The 23920-nt window shown below is 38.1% G+C and overlaps 1 protein-coding gene across 2 annotated transcripts in view; it reads right to left on the minus strand.

Annotated features, from left to right (window-relative positions):
- The window catches only part of LOC122806324 (3-oxoacyl-[acyl-carrier-protein] reductase FabG-like), a 198766-nt gene that overhangs the window by 116843 nt on the left and 58003 nt on the right, over positions 1–23920 (minus strand). For both annotated transcript variants that reach the window (XM_044076642.1, XM_044076643.1), the window contains exon 3: positions 20208–20386. In XM_044076642.1, coding sequence (XP_043932577.1) covers positions 20208–20386 — 179 coding nt within the window. The remainder of the gene's footprint in view (positions 1–20207; positions 20387–23920) is intronic.

Below are 23920 nucleotides of genomic sequence, written 5' to 3' on the forward strand. Positions count from 1 at the left end.
AAGAAACTCCAGCTCTACTCAGTGGCATACCGCCTGCTCAGAGGTGACCTGTGCCTGACGTATAAGGCCATGTCCAACCCGGAATTAAGGGACATGCTGCACCTCAAAAATCCAAATCCCATCGAGCTACACGCCGAGACTTGAACCTCAGCGTTGAAATAAATAGGACATGCTGGAGGGACAGATTCATAACCCAGAGGCTCCCTTCACTCTGGAATAAAATCCCAGTCCAGGTTAGGCAGAGTCCCTCATTGACTCTTTTCAAGAGGAATCTTGATGAGTGGATGGGAGATCGTAGGTTTACCCCGGGTATCATTTCTGTGTCACTGTTAGACAGAGGCACAGTATACTAACCTCGAAAAAGGGCATAGCAAAATTAATTTAAAATGGGTGGCGAAAGCCAAACATACTCTGGCTAGGCTTATAAATGCCCTAGGGCAGATAGCCTAGTATGAACCTATGAACCTATGAACCTATGAACTCATTGTCAGTTTGTATTCCTTCTGTAAGACGGCTGCTTCTTTTCTGTTGCTAATCACCCTCATTTATGTTTTGGTTACGGCTTGCTTTACACCATACTTCGAAGTTATCCAGTTGCAGGAAGAGAAGTAGCTAAACTGTAGGCCTTTGATCTCAGTGTTCTTTTGTAATCCAACCTGAATTGACAGTCCCTTCACACTACTGCAGAGGTGTTAAAATTGTAATTGCAATTGCCAGCTACAATAGAAAGGAAGGGACTTCTCATCTAAATTTCTTCCCCTCTGCCTACAGTAAGAATTATTTATTTATTTAATCGGTTTGCCAGCAGCAGAAAGATTTACTTATTTATATAAACAATTTCAATTTAATGTTTGGAAGCATGTTTCAGAAAATTCTTGATTATTACACTGTGTTTTATTAGGTTCATAGGTTCATAGGTTCATACTAGGCTATCTGCCCGAGGGCATTTACAAGCCTAGCCCATAGTTTCCTTTAGTATGGGGAACTATACCCATTATTTTGCTGTGCCTCTGTTGAGCAGTGACACTGAGGTAATCCCTGGGGTATATCTGCGATCTCCCATCCATTGGTCAAGATTTCTCTTGAACAAGGCCAGCGAGGTGCTCTGCCTCACATATACCGATTTTTTTCCACAGCTTAGGCTGTCTTTGCGTGATCAATCTATCCCTCCAGCACCTCCTATTAATACCCGTGTCGAGGTTTAAGTCTCCGCCCTTGTGGCTCTGACGGATCTAGATTTTTTGAGGAGAAGCATATTCATCAAATCTGGGTTTGACATGGCCTTGTATGTTAGGCAAAGGTCACCTCTGAGCAAGCGGTGGCGACTGAATAGAGCTGGAGTTCTTTCAGTCGGGCAGCATAGGACAGATGTTTGAGACCCTTTATCCTTTTGGTGAGGAACTTTTGTGGCCTCTCCAGCTGCTGCAAGTGTCGGGTCAGATACATTCGAATGGGGCATTGTACTCAATCATTGGTCTGATGAGTGATGAGTATAGGGAGACTATGACCTCCCTTGATCTAGATGAGAATCCCTTCATGATAAGGTGGGCAATGTAGAAGGTCTTCCTAACTACTTTAGCTACATGGGTGTCGAATGACAGACTACTATCAACCTGGGTCCCCAGGTCCCTGATAACTTCTTCTGTGCTCAGTGGATTGCCACCTATTTTATGACTATGCATTTTGGCATTTAACTTTAGGCCATGGCTCTGGCACCAGTTATCCGCTTCTGTGAGACCCTTCTGAAGGATATCTGTGTCAGATGTGCAATCATCTACAAACTTTGTCAGCCATAACCCTCCTGTGTTTGCTTGTACAAAGTAGATGCCAAACAAGAGTGGGCCCAGGACTGAGCCCTGTGGTACACCACTTGTGACAGGCTTTGAGTCTGACATGGCGCCAGCAACTCTGACCCTGTGGGTTCTGTCACTCAGCCAGTTTGCAACCCATCTTGTGATGTATGGGTTAACATTTAAGCTGATGAGTTTTTCAATGATACCCGAGTGGGGTATTGTATCGATATTATTAGTGACTTTTGATTTACCTCTAGTTAATATGTCTACAAAACATTTGTATGTAACTTATTGTTGCTTTCCCATTTCTTTCTGAGGAACAGCTGTCTTGTGACATACAGTTTCTGTAATTTACTGACATTCTACTCAGCTCCACATGTTTTAAATTACAGCGAAACAGTAACTTGCAAACCTGACTCCATGACACTGGCACAGTAAAAGAATGTACTCAAAACTCACTGTATTCTACAGTTCACGGCATGCAGTGAAAGACTTATTTTTTTTATTGGTGGGGGGCTACTGTACATTTTGGGAAAATTATGTATCACTTGCTTTATGCATATAACTGATACATTTTTTTAACTTACTATGATCTTCACAAATTCAACAGTAACATATCTGGCAATTCTCTATTCCTTTATCTGCATTAGTAATTTTCCTTTTAGCCACTCCTGTCTTTGTGGATATTTTCAGTCATAATGTTAAACTGCCCATCTATTGAGTTGATAATGTGCAACCGACACACTACTCAGCCAAATAGAGTTCATAGGTGTGTACTAGGCTAATGGCCCTGGAGCCTTTACAAGCCTAGCCCATAGGATTACCCTGGCATTGTGCCACCCAACCTTAGTTCCTAGTGCCTCTGTCGAGTAAAGCCACTGGAGTGATCCCTGGGGTGAATTTTCTATTTCCCATCCACTCATCAAGATTCCTCTTGAAGAGGGCCAGTGAGATGCTCTGCTTGACATGTATGGGAAGTCTGTTCCATAGCATGGGCAGTCTCTGGGTTATGAACATGTCCCTCCAGCATGTTCTGTTGATTGTGGTAATGAGGGTGAGGTCTCTGGAGTGTGTGGTGCGGAGGGAATGGGATTTCTTTAGATGTAGCATTTCTAACAGAGCTAGGTCAGACATGACTTTGTACGTCAAGCAGATATATGATATAAGATATAAGTACGCGATATGAGACAGAGAATAGTTGGAGTTTTTTTAGTCTGTCCATATAGGATAAATGTTTAAGGCCTAGGATCCTCTTTGTGAGCTACTTTTGTGGCCTCTCCAGTTGTTGCACGTGGTTAGTGAGGTACATGCCAAAAGGGGCACTGTATTCAATGATTGGCCTAATGAGGGAAGAGTAGAGGGAGACAATGACCTCTTTCTTCCTGGATGCAAAACCCTTAGTAAAGAGATGTGCTACATAGAAGGACTTTCTGACCACAGTGGCAATGTGATGGTCATAAGAGAGGTTTCTGTCAACCTGTGTTCCCATATCTCTTAGAACGCCTTCTGTGTTCAGTGGACTTCCATCGATGTGGTAATTCAGGAGAACTGGGTTTTTCCCAAGGGGGATGACGACACATTTTTTGGCATTGAGCTTAAGGCCATGGTTCTGACACCTTTGGTCTCAATGAGGCCTTTCTGTAGGATGTCTGTGTGTATCCCTCACTCAAACATCATCGAGAAACCCATCCAGTTAGTTGGCAACCCTTAGATCATTAAATGGGTCACTAACTGTCTCTCTGATAGCACCCATACAGTCAGAATAGGGGAATGCACCACAAACAGCAGACCTGTAACCAGTGGTGTTCCACAGGCATAAGTCCTGGTACCTCTACTGTTTGGAATCTATTTCTCCAAAGTACAAGCTAAAACTAAAGAATCTGTGGCTGACAAACTTTGCTTATGACTGCAAACTGTATGTGGTCATTGAATGTCCAAACAATGTCAAAATCCTACATGAGGGTTTAACACAAACAAATTACTGGTGCCAAAGGCATGTTTTTAAACTCAATGCAAAAAAATGTATTATCATCCATTTCTGTTAGTGTTATGCTCGTGCTAACTACCACATCAATAACACCCTAAGTACTCACTCACAGCAACCTTAATTTTGATCACCTTGTGTCCACCGCCGTAAGAAGGGCATTCTACATTGCTCATCTCATAAGTAAGGGCAATGCATCCAGAAAAAAAAGTGTATATCTGCTATGTACTTCTTGAAACTGATTACATGTATTGATTTATACTCCTGGGAATGCACACATATCTGCTGACCTCCTAAGACCCAAACATAGATAAACTTTTGAAACATGAAGTGAATAAATCTAAGATGACTTCTCTGCTTAGTCTAGCAGAAGCATATCGGCATCAAGCAAGAATGGAAATCAAACCAGTCGATCAAAATCAGGAAACAACTGAATGTGCCAAAAAACAAAGGAAAGAATATAAGGTGAAGAATTTGATGAGAAGTAAAGAAATGCGGTAAATGCATATAGAGTTGCAAGTATAGAAAACTTCTGGAAGAACCTCATGGTGACCAGGACTGAAACATGAATGGCTAGGCAAATTCAAACCAAGACAAGAAAAGTTATTATTGGTGGCCGAAGATAGTGGGCTACGTACATGTTGGCTTAGAAAGTGTATTGAACACAGGGGAGAAACAGAGAAATGTAGGTTTTGTAAAACAGAATTGGAAACAGTCGCACAACCCACTGTTGGTTGTGATATATCAATGGCAGAAGGGATGTATACTGAAAGACTTAATAATGCGGCAAGACTGTATCACTGGGAATTGTGCAATCATTATGGTATTGAAGTGGCTAAAAAACACTAGAAATATCTAAAAAGCATCATAGAAAATAATGAAGTGTACATTGTATCGCATCACCTATTACCAACAGTTAAAAATCTAGATTAAAGATACACAGACAATTCCAGTAGTAGTAGGAGCAATGAGTCCTATAGAAAGAGTCTACAATATTACTGAGATATGTTAGCATTACATGCAATCCTGTACGAATTGTAGAAGGAGTCATTACTGGGCACATTGGAGTTGATTCAAAGAGCACTTGTGGCTGACAATGATTGAAAGAATACTAATTTCATGTACTGTAATCACACTTTGACTTTGTAATGGGGTCCATTGCTGTCATAGTATTAGAAACCCAAAAGATTTGGAGTAAAGTATACACACACACACACACACACACACACACACACACACTTAAACAAACACACACACATATATATATACATTAATATATATATATATATATATATATATATATATATATATATATATATATATATATGGGTTCATATGAATCCATTGACAGTTCAAAACATCGACAGCGAAACAGCAACAGCGAAAACACCGACAGTTCAAAAGCACGACACCGCATACACTCCACACCAGTACAACAACAATTAACAAACAAAACAAATCCCCACTCCAAAACCCACACACACCACACTAGCAAACCAAAATACTAACAAACCAACACTAAACCTTACATACACAGCTATCGACAACCCTAACCCAAACCCTAACCCTAAGGTCCGTCACTATCGCACACTCACCTAACCCGCGCCCTAACCCTAACTCACTTAACCCACCCCAACCCAAAACCTATCACTACTACACACATACCTAACCCGAGCCCTAACCCTAACTCACTTAACCCACCCCTATCCCCACAGACCGACAACATCACACACTTACCTTACTCGCACCCTAACGTCCGTCACTACCGCATAAATACACATCCTTTCCCCATTTCGATGTTCTCAGCGTCGGTGTTTTCCTCCGTCGGTCTTCTCGCTGTCGATCTTTTGCCATCGATGTTTTGAACTGTCGATGGATTCATATGAACCCATATATATATATATATATATATATATATATGGGTCCTCTTCAAAACATCTAAAACCCATAACATCAAATTTCATAAAATCTAACACTACAAATCACAAGAAAATAACATCCCCTCCACATATAACGACACCAAACTACCAAACAAACTTTTTACTACATTTCTGCAGGGGGGGGGCTTTATACAGTGGGGTTAGGAAATTAACTTTTTCCCACTGTAGTGCGATCTTGGAGTTGGCATATTTATGTGGGGAGGGTATTCACATGGGGGGGGTGTAGGGGGGCTTGCAAACTGTTCATTCTCTCATGCATCGATAATTATCTGGCATACACACACAGTGTCTTCTGCATTTGCATACTCAAACATTCATCACTAACTCTCTGATGCACAGGCATAGACAGTCTCTTCTGCACTCACACACACAGACTCACACACACACACACATTCTGCTTTCACACACACACTGTTCATTCATTCTCTCATGCATCGTTAACATTCTCTCATATATACACACATACACAGTCTCTTTTGCATTCACACACACAGGTATTCAGCTTTCACACATTCACTTGCTCTTTCTCTCAGGCATTGCTAAATCTCTCATAGACACACACACACACGCACAAACACACACACACACACACACACACACACACACACACACACACACACACACACACACACACACACACACACACACAGTCTGTTCAAGATTCACACACACAGACATTCTGCTTTCACGCATCCATTCACTAACCCACATGCAATCAGCAGGAGAAACCCAATAATACACATATATACACACATCAAGCATGCCCGGAATATTCTCAACTGTACAGATTTTCGCACGAATGCCCTCATACGTTTTGTGCTTGTGATACAAAAAAAATTGGTTTTCTGGTAAATCGGGGGCAAATGATTAAAAATTTAAGCTAGAAAATAAAGGCAGACATTTGACAATCAGACTTCGTAACCTTCAGGAAATATATGTTAATACAAAACTATTATATATGTTAATACAAAAACTGTTATTCTATTAACTTTCTAAGTTTTTAACAGCAATATTTAAACAATGCCTCTATGTTTGAGTCTTAATCCAGATTTCTTCCCCTTAGAGGTTGCGAGGTATGAGACCAATTGTAGTAACACTTGAAAAAAAAAAGTTCAGCTACACTTGTGGTACAACTGCAGGCACAGCTTTGTATGCAGTAAAACATTATGCTATCACCTTACCAAAACAGGGCAGGTGGTGTTAGTTTTCAAGCACTTCGGATGCAGTTTCACTAAAGGCAATACTGATTCCGATAATGTTTTCAGTCTTGAAGGAAACAGTGGTTGTTGATACAGTTCCACAACAACGTGTTATTTATAGCAGCTGTTTACCGGGCCAGCCATGATAATGGGTGTGTCACAGTGTGGGCAGAACATCAGGACAGAAATATAGGACTGAAAAACTTTTTTGTGCATTCCTGTAACAGCAGGTGGCTAAGCTGATTTTACAAGGGTAAAAGAAAACTAGCGTTTGAGTTTAAATGTGTTGGAGCCTGGAGTTTTCCTTTAACCCACTTAAGTCCCAGATATATTGTTAATAATATTATCAATAAACAATTTTCTCAGAGCCAGAAGAATATGTAATGACATGAAGGCATGGAATCTAATCATTTTATACACATGAGCTATCAAAGTAATACTCTTAAACAAGATATGATGAAGTGTTTAATAAAATCAAGAAAAAGTGTGTTGGAGCACCAAATGAGAAATCATGGATGACTGGAAAATAATAAGCTTAGGTTTGTGATGATTTATGGTCCCATTATGTTCAAGGTTAGAGAAGGATCATTATTTATTGGGGGGAAGAGGGGATATTTTTCTGAGACTTGGAAATTCAGTTTTAGTAAAGGTTTACAGTTGAGGCAACATCTTTGGAAACACCATGTCTCTGTACATTAGAATGGTTTAATATGCAAATGGAGTTGCTCTGTTTATCACAGTTAAAACAGCACAAATGCACACTTTCACATTTGTAGGGTTGGAAAGTGTTGTCGGTAACAGCCCTAACAAGTTTGAAAGGAAGAGAGTTTTAGGTGGAAAAAAACTTTTACTGGTTGTTAATCTGAGGGTATTGATATGCGCCAGGTTTGAATGAATACTTACAAATTTAATTGGTTTACACATTTATTTTCAGTAATTCTGTTTGGGCTTTCCTTTTCTTAATTTTCAGCTGTTTTTTTTTTCATATTCATGTCTGCACTGGCGTTTCTTTCTGTTTATGCACTTCTTCTATTTTATTCCATGTTCTCTGATATGCAACAAGGGTGACAATGAACTTAGTGAGGCTACAAATGAAATGCACATGTACCAGCAGTTGGCAACAAATGACTGATGCAGAACATTATTATATCTTTGATTTTAAATTAGCCTTGGATGTACAGTGTGTATGCACATATATATATACATATATGTATATATATATATATATATATATATATATATATATATATATATATATATGTGTATATGTATATATATATATATATATATATATATATAGGGTCTACTTCAGAATGTCGACCTTTCAGAATGCCGACTTTCATATGGCCGACACCATATGATCAACATTCCGAAAGACCAATATCCTGAAATAGCACAATTTACCTACCTATAAACACACTGAAACTGTGTTATGCAGGGGGGCAAGCCCCCCTGCACCCCCCACACCCCATTACATAAATATTCTCACTTCGAGATCACACTACAGTGCAGGAAAGGGGAATCTCCCAGTCCTGCACTGTAGCGGGATCTCCGCTATCATTTGTCGGGCCTTTCAAACATTCGCTCATATGGTGTCAGCCATATGTGTTTCAAACATTTGAAACTTCAAACAAATTAAGGCCTCCCATATATATATATATATATATATATATATATATATATATATATATATATATATATATAGACACACACACACATATATATATATATGTATATGTATGTGTATATATATATATATATATATATATATATATATATATATATATATATATATATATATGGGTCTACTGCTTTTGGTCAAAAATGATTTCAGGCAGCCCACTTCACTGAAAGTTCATTTCATTAAAAGCTCATTTGGTCGAATTCCATGTGGTCAAAAATGGAATATAACCCATGCCCCACTGCAGTGCGACTCTGGAGTGAGAATATAAAGTTAGGTTGGGTGTGGGGGGTGCAGCCCCCCACATTTTGCAACTAGTTTTTACTGGCGTTATATGTTTCAATGTATTTTTAATGGGCACACAAGTATATAATAGTGAATACACTGCAATTATGTGGGGGGTTATGCCTCCCAACAACCCCCAATGTGGGTGGTTGTGCCCCCCACACCCCCCTAACTTTATATTCTCACTCCAGGGTTGCACTGCAGTGGTGCAGGGGCTATATTCCATTTTCGACCAAATGAGTTTTCAGTGAAATGCATTTTCGGTGAAGTGGGCTGCCTGGAATCATTTTCGACTAAATGTAATTCGACTAAAAGCAGTAGACCCATACATGTATATATATATATATATATATATATATATATATATATATATATATATATATTACATTTTTCTATATGTATGTGTACATGTGAACAAAGGTGATTGTAATTTATTATGCCATACCTTTTATGGTTCTATTTATGTATCTTATTGCATTTGATGTCAATTATGGTTAAGATTTCATTGAAAGGGGTGTGTGACTTTAAAACTGCAGGAAATATAAAGAGAAGTAAGACATAGATGTACAATCACACTGATGATGCCAGGGGGTGAAACCAGAATGTGTCCGAGATACTAGTTCCGAATACTGTTGTGTGGCAGCCTCATCTGTATTTTCCTGCTTCCAGCATTAAATATTTTAAAAAGACTTGGATTATTTTTTTCACCTTGGATGTTAAGGTGAATTTTTATGCTGGACCTAGTTGTGTAGTGTATTTTGGTTTGGTCTGTGCATTCAGGGTTCGTTTGTGTGCACTCGTTTGTTGGGTGGCTCTCTCTTTCTCTCTCTCTCTATAGATATATATATATATATATATATATATATATTAATATATAGCTATAAATATAGATATACACACAGGTATGTATGTTGTTGGTCTTTCGGCTTTTCCCGGTTAGGGGTTACCACAGTGGAACTCCGGTCCGCTAATGATTGGCAGTTGGTTTTTATGGTGTCGAGTTGCCAGCCCAACGCCCAACCTTCAACGAAGGCACACCCATTCAACGCATGTCTTTTGAATGCCCACTTGACCACGGGGAGGACATGTAGACTCCGCAGAGAAGGCACTCCCAACCCTAGCCGAGAATCGAACGGGAGAACCTCTTGCTGTGAGGCAACAACACTACCGCTGCACCACCGCGGAAGTCTAAGGTATGTATATGTCACCATTTTTATCTGATGAAGCCCCCAATGCTACTTTTCAGTACTATGACCAGTTTCAGCTTATATGGGCCACAACTATTTTCCTGACCAAAATATTTTTGGAATATGTAAATACACAAAAACACTTATGTGTTTAGATACATATATATATATATATATATATATATATATATATATATATATATATATATATGTGTGTGTGTGTGTGTGTGTGTGTGTGTACATTGCTTCAAATCACATCAGTACATCTCTCCTTATTTTCGTTCCATTCTCATATCTCTAATTTTTATTATTACCTATTGCCATTATAAAGCACAATGATCAGACATTCCTTACTTAATTCTCTGACTGTCTTAACAGTCATTGCCCATTATAAAGCACAGTGTTTAACACCTGTATGCATTCACACCCTTCAGTTTTTTCCTCAGCTTCTAACCACACCCCCATACAATATTCAGCTCAAACTTCATATGCCTACACAACGGTATAATAAAATTTTTATACATCTGTACTCTAAACCTTTAAAAAAATTAACATTATCATATGGTCCTATATAATGATCTATATAAAACACTAAACGAACACTGAAAGTTCTGTAACATTTCAGAAACTCCTAGTTGTATTAACCATCTTGTATATTTTCTTGATGTGTTTATTTTATTTTATTTTATTTTATTTTACATTTGTTGACCGGGCTAGTCTGGCTGGATAACAAGTCCATTTTCAGCAGAGGCCCGAGGAGAAAAGCTCCACTATCTACTAATACATTACATACAACTAGGTCACTTAAGAAATACAGCTTATAGGGAATATAACATTGCAAGAGAGAATTCAACAGTAATAAAAACAAATTTTCCTGAGGAAAGAAATGTACTGTTTGTTAATTCCAACAAAATTTGCAGAAAAGTATATAATACATAAAGTTCTAATAGTAGTAGAATCAGAAACAGGAGTTGGAGTAGAGAGGAAAGGAGTGGAGGAGTAACAGTTTAAGAAATAGGGTAAGTTAGTCAGGTGTACTGCAGGAGCAGAGCCAGTGGTTTTGGAAGTACAGTTTAATTTTCTGTTTGAAAAGAGGCAAAGATGTAGTTAGAGTTATATCACTAGGTAGAAGATTCCAATTTCTACCTACTGTATTTGTGAAGAGACAGTCACCAGCAGAGTTGTTAGACTTAATAGATTTGGCCATCAGTTTGTAAGAAGAGCAGAGAGTTGAGATTGTTATAAGGGATTATCAGTTGAGAGAGAATAGGGTGTTGTCAGGTTGATATAGTATACTATGGGCAATAGAGAGTTGAGGGATTTGCAGGTAGTTTTGGAATTCAAGCCAGCCTAAGAGTTTTAAGTTAAGACAATGATGGGTTCTGAAGGGGTTACCAGTTCAAGCGAGCTATATTGTTGTAGCAGGTTGCTAATTTAGTTAGATTGCATTTCTTAAGGTTGGTATAAATAGGGAGCCATATAGTAGAGTGGCTAAGAGATGGGATTGAGCTATCTTGTTTCTAGTTGCTGGGGTTAGAAAGGGTTTAATTCGATAAAGGGATCCTATTTTTCTGTTAACTAGTTTTATGGTGTTGTTAATGTGTTGATCGAAGGAGAGATTATTGTCTATGGTTATTCCTAGCAGTTTTGTTGTGGAATCGGGAGAGATGATGGTGTTAGTGTTTGAGGTGATGGAGAAGTTTAAAGGGGTCCGAGTGGTGGGGTAAAAAGGAGAAGTTTAGTTTTTTTGGCATTAAGTAGGAGGAATCGTTTAGAGAACCATGTTTCAACTGTATTAAAGACATTTTGGGTGAGTGAGATCAGTTCTGTAGGGGATGGAGCAGAACAAATAAGGGTTGAATCGTCTGCATATTGAATGCAGGTTGCTTGTGGGATAGCAGAATGAAGATCATTGATGAAGAGGGAGAAGAGAAGAGGGCCAAGAATGGAGCCCTGAGGAACTCCGATGGAAATTGGCAAAAGAGTAGAGATTTGGTTTTCCCATATGACTGCTTGTTGTCTGTTGTTAAGATATGATGTGAACCATTTAATAGCTAGGTTATCAAATGAAAGAGATTGAAAACGTTAGTTAAGAGAGAGTGGTTGACCATGTCAAATGCTTTTGAGAGATCAATGAAGAGAGCAGAAGAGAGAAGATTATTGTTGCGATTTTTGTAGATAGTATCTGTAAAGGAAAGAAGGGCGGTGGTGGTGCTGTGATGAGGTCTAAAGCCATGCTGACAGTGTGCTATAATGTTGTGGAGAGAGAGATATTGTACTAGTTGCTGGTGAATACATTTCTCCATAATTTTGGCTAAGGGTGAGAGGAGAGCAATTGGTCTAAAGTTGGAGTAGTCAATAGAATTACCACCTTTGTGTAGAGGAATAATATGGGAAACTTTCCAGATGTTTGGGATGGAACCCTCCTGGATAGTTCTGTTTATGAGTATGGATATTGGGTATGCAATTTCTTTGGCTGCTTTTTGGAGGAAAAGCGCAGGGAGCTTATCAGCTGAAGGTGTACATGGTTTCAGTTTGTGAATGAGTCTGTAGATGTAAGAGGTAGATATAGGTTTTAGAGAGAAATTGTGAGAAGATTTAGGTGGGTTGTATCTTGGTTGGTAGTTGTTGGTGTTCATTTGTGTAGCTAGGGATTGAATAGTTTCAGAGAAAAAGAATTAAAGGTATTTGCAGTTTGGAGAGGGGTGTCAGGGTTGGCATTTAGTGGGGAGGGAGTTTTGGCTGTACCTGGTGAGAGGAGTCTATTTACTGATAGCCAGAATTGTCTGGAATTGTTAAGATGATTTTGCTGAAGTTCACAGTAGAACTTTTTTTTGTCAGAGATTATTGATTTCTTAGTCTGATTTCTAAGCTGGCGGTAGTGAAGAAAATCTGGGTTATTTCTATGGCTTCTCCATTTGGTCCAAACTTTATTTCTAATGTGGATGAGTTTCTTAGTTTCTTTAGAGAGCCATGGGGCTGTTTTTGATTTCATTCTAATGGAACGCTCTGGAGCATGTCTATTAAGAATGGATAAGAAAGTAGTATTAAAGAATACAGCTGCATCCTCAAGAGGCAGTGTTTTTAGGGAATTCCAGTTGCAAGCGCTAAGTTCAGCTAGAAAAAGGTCTTTGTTAAAATGCTTGGTACAGCGAATTTGTCTAATATTTGGGGTGTTTAAACAATCTGACTTTTCTCTGGAGATATAGGTTAGGAAGTGATCACTGACTTCATCTGGCATGGTACCTACTTTATATATTTTGTTAACATTGTTTGTGAGTATCCAGTCTAATATGCTTTCTCTTTTACTGTGCTTATTGAATCTAGTAGTTGAGGTGATTGTTTGGGAGAAACTGTGAAGGTTAATATGGGAGGAGGGATTTTCAGCATTAATATTGTTCCAGTCTATGTTAAAGTCGCCTAGGATTATAGTTTCCTGTGGGTAGGTGGTTGAAACCCAACTAAGAAAGTTTTCTAATATTGGAATATTGTTGCCTGGAGGTAGGTACATGCATATGATATAAAGGGCTTTTTTAGCATTTAGTTGGAGTTTAGTTGTGATGGCTTCTATTTTGCTATCCTGGTTTGGACACGTTGGTAGAGTAGTGATGTTAAGATGATTTTTAAAAAGGATTGCTACCCCACCACCTTTACGTTTTGTTCTGTCTTGTCTAAGTATGTTATAGCCTTGGGGTATTATTTCAGAGTCCTTAGTGCCTGATTTAAGCCAGGTTTCAGAGAGGCATAGAATGTCAAAAGAATAGGTGTCGTGGATGGCATGAAGGTGGGGTATTTTATTGTTTAAACTTTGAATGTTAAGGTGCCCTATGATGAATTTATTAGTGAGATTGGAAGAGTGTAGTTGAGGTGAGGGGTCAGTTGGGCCTGGGTTGGGGTGTATGTCACCATCTAGTAAGGTGGGACTTCCTAGTTTGGTTGTTATGTTACTATTTGAAAAGGTTAGAAGTTTAGGTTTTTTATCTGAGGGCAGGATATAAGTGAGGTGAGATAGTCTGTGAAATTTAGGAAGAAGATAGTTAGGGGTGGTTGTAGCATTGGAGTAGGGTGTGAAGGTGTATATGGTTGAGGTCTCTTTTTTTGTGAAATTAGGCAGGATAGTAAGTGAGTTTTCAAAGAAGGTAAGTTGGTAAGTAGAGAATAGGGAGGTTAAGAGTAGGAGTGATAGAGTAAGAAGTGTAGGATAGAAGGAAGTCATTATGTATAGAGATAGAGAAAAGGAGAAATCAGAGAGAAAAAATGTAGGAGGAGAGAATAAAGGAGGAAGTATGTCAGCTAGGAAGGTAGAGGAGAACTACAGTATACTATTGGTTGGGTGAGAACTGCAGTATACTGAAGTGTATAGAGAGGGGTAAGACTGGTGAGGAGAGTGGAGTGAGAAAAGCGATATATAGAAAAAGAGGAGAGAGTTTGAAACTAGAGGGAAAGGTAGTAGAGAAGACAAAGAGGAAGAGGTTAGAGTATAAGGGGTGTGTTGAGGGGTGGGCAGAAAATGCAGGGAAGGAGTGGATAGGTGTGATAGGGGGTGTGGCTGGGTAGCTATAAGAGTAGGACCCCTGGGGGTGGGTGGGAATTGGGGGTAGGGAGGGGAGCGGAGTGAGCCCGCAGGGCGAACGGAGCGGGAAGAAACCACAGAAGAAGAGATGAGAAAGGAGACAATCAGAGATGCAGGTAGTATAGCAGGAAAGGGTAGTGATAGGACTAGAGAGCACCAGTAAGTTAAACAGTGTTAGATAATGTAGAGGTATTGTAAAGCATACAGCAGGAGGACAGGAGGACAGAGAGAGGTGAGATAGGGAAAAAGCAGGTTACAGATAAGGAGTCAGAAATAGATAAGAAGGCGGATAGATAGGTAGTTAGGGTAGAAAGTGGAGGTTACTAAGAAAGAGGACAGTGATGAGCTTTACAGTCTGAATAGGCCAGAAGGGGCCAAGGTAGCAGCAAGGTAGTAGCTTTATAGTTCAGGTGGAAAGGATAGTGGGAGGGAATAAAAGCGAGGAAGGAAAATGAGGAGGTAAGGGAAAAACATGAGGTAAAAGAGTAGCTGGATGAGAAGTGAGTACAGAAAAAAGGGGAGGTAAGGAGAGAGGTAGCTGGCTGTTTGAGGCTGGAGAACTAGCAGTTGTTAACTCTTTAGGGACCCAATGGGAGTCAAACACATCAACAATATTGGAGCCCAAACATACTTTCTGTTCCTAGAATGGACAGGGTAGGTTGATGTAATTCAAGTCACAGTCACTGGAGGAAGGCCAAGTTCGTCAGACACAAGTTAGGAGCCACTTAGGGCAGGAGTAGAGCTAGAGCTTAGAGCTTTGGGAAAAAAGAAGATAGAAAAAAAGGAGAAGAAAAAAACAAAAAGAGACAGTGTTAGCACAGGTATTCAATGAAATAGCATCCCATCAAACAAATTAAGCAACAGTTGTAATCAAGTATAAGTAGTAAAACAATCTAATACAGAGAACTAGATAAGATATTAAAACAAGGTAGCATATATTGTATCTCTCTTGTGACTAAGTAACATTACACAGTCAGAAACATACACAGCTCCCTTCAGTAGGACTGTAATGGAAGGCAGGTCAGATAAATATATGTATGGGGGGGGGGGAGTACAATACAAACAGCAGGTATAGCGCTACTTTAAGAGAGCTGGACTAGAGAAAAAATAAGGCTAAGTTCAGATAATATAGCTATAGCTAGTGGACCAATACCAGGGAAATTAAATAAGCGAAAGGGACATCCCAGCAGTAAAATAGGAGTCGCTAAAGGAGGGAGATGTGAGAAGCAGGACACCTGATATCCATTTCCGCGCTAAAGCGCGAAAATACAGTAGTCCGTGTTTAATTCTCAGTGGGGAGTTAAGCTATGTTGGGAGTACAATTAGCTGTTTAGCGTCAGTCAACTGCAGAAAACAATGTGTAAATGGTGGAACAGCAGTGTCCTCAGCAAGACTACTGCTGTAGAGAGTATCGTACCTATGGTGTGGTAATCCTAGTAATGCCAGCTATGCACTCCTCCACACTAATACTAAGTAAAAGTATACATAAAAAAATAAAAGTTTACATAAAAAGTTGTACTATTTACTGGCAAATTTATCTAATTTTTATTTATATTAAACTTTATACCTTGATTGTAGAGCTTTTATCCCCAGGCTGCCACTGAAAATGAGCCACAACCTAATAGGACAATCCAATAATCCAAACATAATAATAAATAAATATTTGCAGCATTAGAGTATATTTATGATATTTAATTCACAGCAATATTCTACTTTTAACTAAATACTGTTTTTTTTTTTTTATATAAGGTTATTATTAATGGTATTGATCAGAAACAGATCACGCAAGTAATACTGTAATACTCTTTTAAACAGTTTGTTTTTATTTTGTACATAGAGTCTCTCACCTCTGCATGCCTGGACAATCCTGTCTCTTTACAGATTTACTGAGTTGATCTGGTACTGTATTTTAACTTTTCTTTACCTTCTGAGGCACTTTTTTTGTTAAGAAAAGACTCTAAATTTATAAAAAAGAAAGAAGTTTGTCTATCCTTAGAATTTCAAAGTGCGTCACATTTGTAGCTAAGTGCAGGGGAAGGCCAATGAGAGACACACACACACACACACACACACACACACACACTCTCACACACACACACACACACACGCACACACACTCGCACACACACACTCTCGCGCACACACACACTGTCGCGCACACACACACACACACACACACACACACACACTCACACACACTCTCACACACACACACTCTCACACACACACACTCTCTCACACACACACACACACACACACACACACACACACACACACACACACACACACACACACACACACAGCTTTACTGGTTCAGTTCAGGGTTAGTACCCTTTGCAACTCATCTGCCTGATCAACAATAATGTTTTAAGCTTCCTCTCCACCCTTACCTATTAGTTGTATTCATAACTTCCAGACAAGACTGTCTAATTCTGCAACTAAACTGTCACTTGCAAATACTTGTTTTGTACTTACCCACCTGAGACATTTGTCTATCCAAAGGACTCACACTCTCAATCCCAAGCTGCAGCTGCTTTGTAATATGAGTGTTCTTCTCGGGTAAGTGGAATGGATAGATAAAATGGTGACGTACCAAACAGGAATGGTCCAGATGTGAGCACAACGGCACATAGCAGTTTTCATATGCTCTTTAATTTCTGGTGATATCAAATCAACTTCTGCAATGGCCACAACAATGTCTCCTGCTTTACATGTCATGTATTATTCAAGCCTGACACACTGTCAGGCAACGAGGAGACATTCAGATTAGAAAACCTGTGCAAGGAAGAACTGATGCGCCCCTACCTAACTAACACTCCCAAAGTACAAGTTCCTTTTGAGATGCCAATCATGGGCATGGTGAACATCAGTACTAATCTGCCTATGACAGTGTGCAGCATAATGCAGGGCTGAGATCTCATGCTGATAAGACACTATGCTTAAGTTGTCTGCATCACTTTTCTGTGGGCAATGTGTCATAATGACACCTAACCTGATTGGACCACTAGCTAAGCAATTCTGCCTACAACCACCATGACTGCAACAGAAGCACGGTTTTCTGAAACAGCACACTACATTCAGCAGGGTGTGATCACAGCTTACAAGCTGGAATCTAACAGACTTTCATTTAGGTGTCAGACTCTGCTGCCCTCATAGGAGTCGCACAAGTGGGTAAATTAAAAACAAGTATGTTCCATGGCAGAAGAAAGACATAAAATATGACTCAGTTAGGCTAGCAGAATGGATTCTGATCATGCAGGGCAAAGAACAAACCTATATCCTTCTTCTCACCTCCTTCAGTTAGCACTGACTAATCTGGAAAACTGTAACAACATTGTCACATTTTAACTCTTTAATAAGGAATGGTATATATCCCAGTGCAAAAGTACTCCAGTAATGAAAAACTGAAACAACCAGGAACCAGAGAGAAGCAACCAATCAGTAAAAGTACACTGGTGGAAACAGGTGCTCGACACAATTCTTTTTAGCGTAAACTAAATTTATTAATCCACTATTCGCCTGAAGACTTCATCAGAAACAAAAACTACATAATAATGTAGCCATATTTAAAACAAATTTGTTAAACAGTTAACCAATAGGAAAACACTGATTTTAACCCTTAATGCATCAAACAGAATAAATAACAGATTTTCTATACTTTAAAAAACATTTGATGTTTATAGCTTCATTTAAAACAGGCCCCCGCCTTTACTAACTTAGTTTTAGGATGGTGGGAGAAAGCATCGTTACCACACATTTCTATGTATGACAAGATTTTGATGTACTGCCATTTTGTCAATGATTTATTTTTTTATTGTTTTAGAAGTTGATTTTGATTTGAATAATTTTATGCTAGAATTGAATAATAGTTTTACTTTCATGAATTTACAACTGGAAACCTTCGTCTTCGTGTGAATTTTTTGGACATAGACTTAGAGTGGGATGGTGCCAAATTTATTTCCAGAATTCACAGAAAAGAAACTTTTAGTAATAGCTATGTCCACTTTAAAAGTATCCATCCTATGTACATTAAAAGGAACATTCCACGTGGCCAATATATTAGGAGCCTCCAGGGTGCTCAGTGATGACCAAGATTTTGTGAATGAAATAGAATTTATCAAGAAATTATTCTTGGAAAGAGGTTATAGCTTGGACTTACTTAATAATACAGCGGATTAAATTATTAGTGTTAGAACCAATAAGTTTCCACCCATTATTATACATGGTTTCACTAGTAAACAGATTACCAATGAAGCAAGAGATGAATCCTTTAACTCCCATTTTGCTTCGAGGTTTTGTTTGGACATGACGGTGGATTCCATGACCATTACAAATATTGTCAAAAAAATTGGAAAATTTTGCTAGGACATAAGGACATGGCAAAAGTAGTGGGGAATAGACCCCAGTTTGTTAAAAAGCAAAAATGGAAACATTAAACAACTGTTTGAATTTTGAGGGACAAAAATTATAACACCTTGTACTAATAAGGTCTTTGGCACTTATAAATATTTGAGCTGCAGGATGTGTAGGTTTATTTCTGAGGGTCCCTTCATAGACTTATCACATTGTAATAGAACCATAAATGTGCCAGGTAGATATGATTGTTCCTCTACTGGGGATGTTTATGTTGCTTTATGTACATCATGCACAGCATTTTATGTTGCCATGACCACCAGAAGTCTGGGTAGTAGAATTAGAGAACTTGTATATGCTATTACGACTTATGATGAGAATAATGCACTGTACAAGCATTCTGTAAAATGTTCTAATTTTAAGAAATGTATTTTTTTATGTTTTGGACATGGTACAGATGGACTTAAGGGGAGGTGATTTTAAGAATGAAGTTGAAAAGAAGGAAGTTGAGTGGCAGATTCGGTTGGCTGCTCACCTTCCTCCTGCTTTAAATGAAGCTGTAAACATCAAATGTTTTCTAAAGTATAGAAAATCTGTTATTTATTATGTTTGATGCATTAATGGTTAACATCAGTGTTTTCCTATTGGTTAACTGTTTAACAAATTTGGTTTAAATATGGCTGGATTATTACGTAGTTGTTTGTTTCTGATGAAGTCTTCGGACGAATGGCGGATTAATAAATTTGGCTTACGCTAAAAAGAATCGTGTCGAGCACCTGTTTCCACCAGTGTACTTTTACCGCAAAAGTACTCCGGACTTGACTCTATTACTACCCTTCAAAAGGTCAATTCTGAACACAGTTGTCTAGTGCTGCAAGTAGTACTAATATTGTTCCAAACAGCCAACTGAAATAGGACATCTTCCATCAAAATGGAACAGACTTAAATGCAACACTTTCCACAGAAAAAGGAAACCATACAAACACTTTCTACATAACCACAGCAGCTATATATGTGATGCTTTCTAAAGAAATACAGAAGCCTCAAATATGACACCTTCTACCGAAACAAAAATACCCAAACTAACATGCCTTCTACAAAATATACGAGGCCCAAATGCAACAACCTTTACAGAAATGTGACATCCTCTACAGAAACTTCAAAATGCAGCAATTTTTTTACAGCAAGCATTTTATCCTACTTATCCCATACCTGACATTAATGTTCATAACTTTATCAAACTGCTCCAGAGTGGTGTTCTCGATTGTTCCCATTTCAAGTATTCCAGCACTGTTTACCAGTACATCCAGCTGACCGTAATGTGCAAGAGTCTCCTCTAGGACTTTCTTGATCACATCTTCACTTGCTAAGTCACCAGGTACTAGGAACGGCTGACCAAGAAAATAACAGTCATTAAATTGTATCAGTTAATGCAACCTTAACTATAAATTTTGGAAAATATGAAATGCAATACTCCTAATGCGTGTTACATTTTTGCATGGTCTTGTTTTAAATTTGTTCCTTCTGATATATTTTAAGGAGTGTCACTATAAAAAAAAACATAGCACTATTTTAACAACTTTAATTTTACTTATGGTACAGTTTTCCTGGAGTGTCGCATCAGTTGAGAGAGGTGGCGACAGTCAACACAACAACCCAACTCCATATAAAATGGGAAAAAGAGGTTGATATGATGATGATGATGATGATGATGAGCATTCCTTTCTCTTTAATCAAAGACACACTTACATAGAAACCTTGTGCCTACATATGTAAAACACTTTAACTCGAATTCACAATCTGCATTACTTCCACAAAACTCAGTACCTCAAAGACTATAGTAGCACAGTTAACCACTTTGCATTTATTAAACAACATTTAATGAGATTATGTAAACAATATAGCATTGAAAAATTCAGAAACATCATTAAGGTAAATTACTGGAGTTGCTGAAGTGCTATTGGTAAACAACAGTCAAATCATACCAATAATGTAGTACTGGCTACATAGCTGCATTGCAAGTGAATTAATGAGAGCATGTTGAATACAGCTGAAAGCATTACCCAGCAGGCAGACTGCTAAGGTATCAAGCCAAACATTTCTACAATGTTAAGTAATATTAACCAATTCAACAATGTGAAAAAACAAACCATATGAAGTCTGCTGCTTGTAAAATATGGGGTTAGTTTACACAATACACATAAGCTTTGGTCTTGCCCCAATTTCTAGTTTCATTACAAAAGACACTTATTGTCTCTCCTTTATTGTTCACTAGAAAGTAGGGTACTTTGCAAATCGATTCTTCCAGCTGTGAATCTGCTACTTACTGGTACTACTAATCCTATAATCCTATAATCCCCTGCAGCATATCTCAGCAGCAGAACTGCTTCAAGGCCAATTAAACATACTGTGTGCTACTTTTATGAACTCTAATCAATGCTACAGCCTTGAAGGGCTGACAGAAGGGACAAGGCCATCAAAGCTTCTAGAAGTTGTTAGCTATGGTGTAAGATACTGAATGAAAAATGTACCCAAAAACTAAAAAAGTGAGTGTAAGTGTGAATATGTTCCTTTGCATTTGTTTATTTAACACTTAGTAAATGGGTAAAGGAAATGGTCTGAAGTTCCTTTTTCAGCCGTGTCCCAGGCCTTGTAAGCAAGGACTACAATGCTCCAACAAAAAAGTATTTGCAAGGACATCTAGCCAGGTTCCAAAACAACATTTTATTCAGAATCCAAAGTCCATAGACACATTAAGCACATTAAAACCCGCATAAACACTTAACTTGCTCACCGCATTTTTGTCCAATGATTAAGACTACATCAGTGGCATCTGACGTAGTCTTAATCACTGGATGAAAATGCGGTGACCAAGTTAAGTGTTTATGTGTGTTTTAATGTGCCTACGGACTTTGGACTCTCAAAGTGTCATTTTGGAACCTAGCTGGACGTCCTTGCAAGTGCTTTTTTGTTGGTTTTTTGTTATTTTGTTCGGGCACTATATTTCCTCAGATTTTTGTTTCTAAGGACTACAAGAATATTTTACAATAGACAAATACCAATAACTTGAATTAAACACATGTACAACAAACAATATCACAGATAATCAAATAATGTAAAATCAAGAAAGTACACATGCAAAAAACAGATGACATAATTGAAGGAATAGCTGTATACAGGTAAGACTAGTAAAATGGACATTAGGATGCATGCACTAGTATACAATACAGAAATGTGAAATGGCACAATAAAGCAGATATAAAGAGCTGGACAGAGTATTATAAACCCTACCCTCAGGAAAAGGGAGGTAAGACAAAAAAAAAAAAAAAAATATATATATATATATATATATACATATATATACATATATATATACATATATATATATATATATATATATATATATATATATATATATATATATATATATATATATATATATATATATATATATACATATATATATATATATATATGTTGTGTCTTTCGGCTTTTCTCGGTTAGGGGTCGCCACAGCGGAACTCCAGTCTGCTAATGATTGGCAGTAGATTTTTACATGCCGACTTGCCAGGTCTGACGCACAACCTTCAATGAAGGTACGCCCATTCACGCATGTCTCCACACAAAAGACGCTGTAGCTGAGAATCGAACCAGACAGCGTCTTACTATGAGCCGACAAAGCCACCGCAGCACCATCACCTTTTACATTTGTTGAATGGGCTAGTCCAACTGTATACATGTCCATTTTCAGTAGAGTCCCGAGGAGATAAGCTCCACATTAAACTAAAAAACAGGACAGCAAAAAGAATATCTCAATACATTATTCAATAAGATTTTCATCAAAGAACTTAATGATACAGAAAGTGACTGGGGAGTTTAACAAAGCAATACAGTACTATTTACATGGTAAAAGGTTTGACATTCACCATAAAATATGTTAGGTAGGAAAGTACAGTTTGAAATGATGTATACAGGTTGTCTTAAAAAATATAACTCTAAAAAACAAGAAAGTTTGGATATATATACACAAACAAATATTACACTCGTAGTAAAAAGATAGTTGGTCTATATACACGGTGGAAGACATGTGCTCACAGCTGAATAAATGTTGCAATGAACATACTCAGTGCTAGTTCCCTGGGAGTAGGACACTAAAATGGGAGTAACGGAAGGAATTACTAATCCCACATTGTGGGTTTTGGGGGAGAGGTATACAATACTGTTGTACTAGGGAGTGTTAGTCAGGGTTAGTACATGGGCATATATATATATATATATATCTGTGTGTGTGTTTTGCTGTTGCTGAACTTCAAGCACAGTTTTCAACTTAAATAGGATTAATAATGAGAAAGAGTTTATAAAGCTGGCCCACCACTGTTCACAGCATGTACAAAGTGAGATAACAAACGAAAAGTGTTATGATACTTATGTCTTACATTGTGTTACAGAGATCATCCCATGAGCCTTGTAATGTGTTACATCTGATACCCTAAAAGCATTTCAATTTATTTTCATTAATAAAATGCTTAGTGACAGACTTCTTGAACAAGTTAACTTGCTCAATTTTCCTTCATCCTACATTGATCTAATATTGGTCTTTTATACGGTACTGATCTCTCTACATTAGTCTACATCAGTTTTATTATATTCCAATTTATTATACCCTACAAATGGCCTTAAGGGGCTGCCAAGCTGAAATGACTTTGCATAAATCAAGTTGTTTTTCCACTCTAACAAAATTGTATGAGGACGGAGAGGAGAGAAGAACATTTTCTGTGATTTTTCTGCTTTTTGAATGCTCCAGTGAAGAGTGACAGTCAATTTGTTTGCTTACCCCATTGACTTTTGTTAGTTGCCATCTTACATACATACTTCAACGTACATCTGAATATTTGGCTTAGAAGAGGAGCTGGCTTACTTTGATT

Source organism: Protopterus annectens, chromosome 7.part0 (assembly GCF_019279795.1).
Source record: "Protopterus annectens isolate FY-2018-M chromosome 7.part0, PAN1.0, whole genome shotgun sequence".
Taxonomy (NCBI): Eukaryota; Metazoa; Chordata; order Ceratodontiformes; family Protopteridae; genus Protopterus; species Protopterus annectens.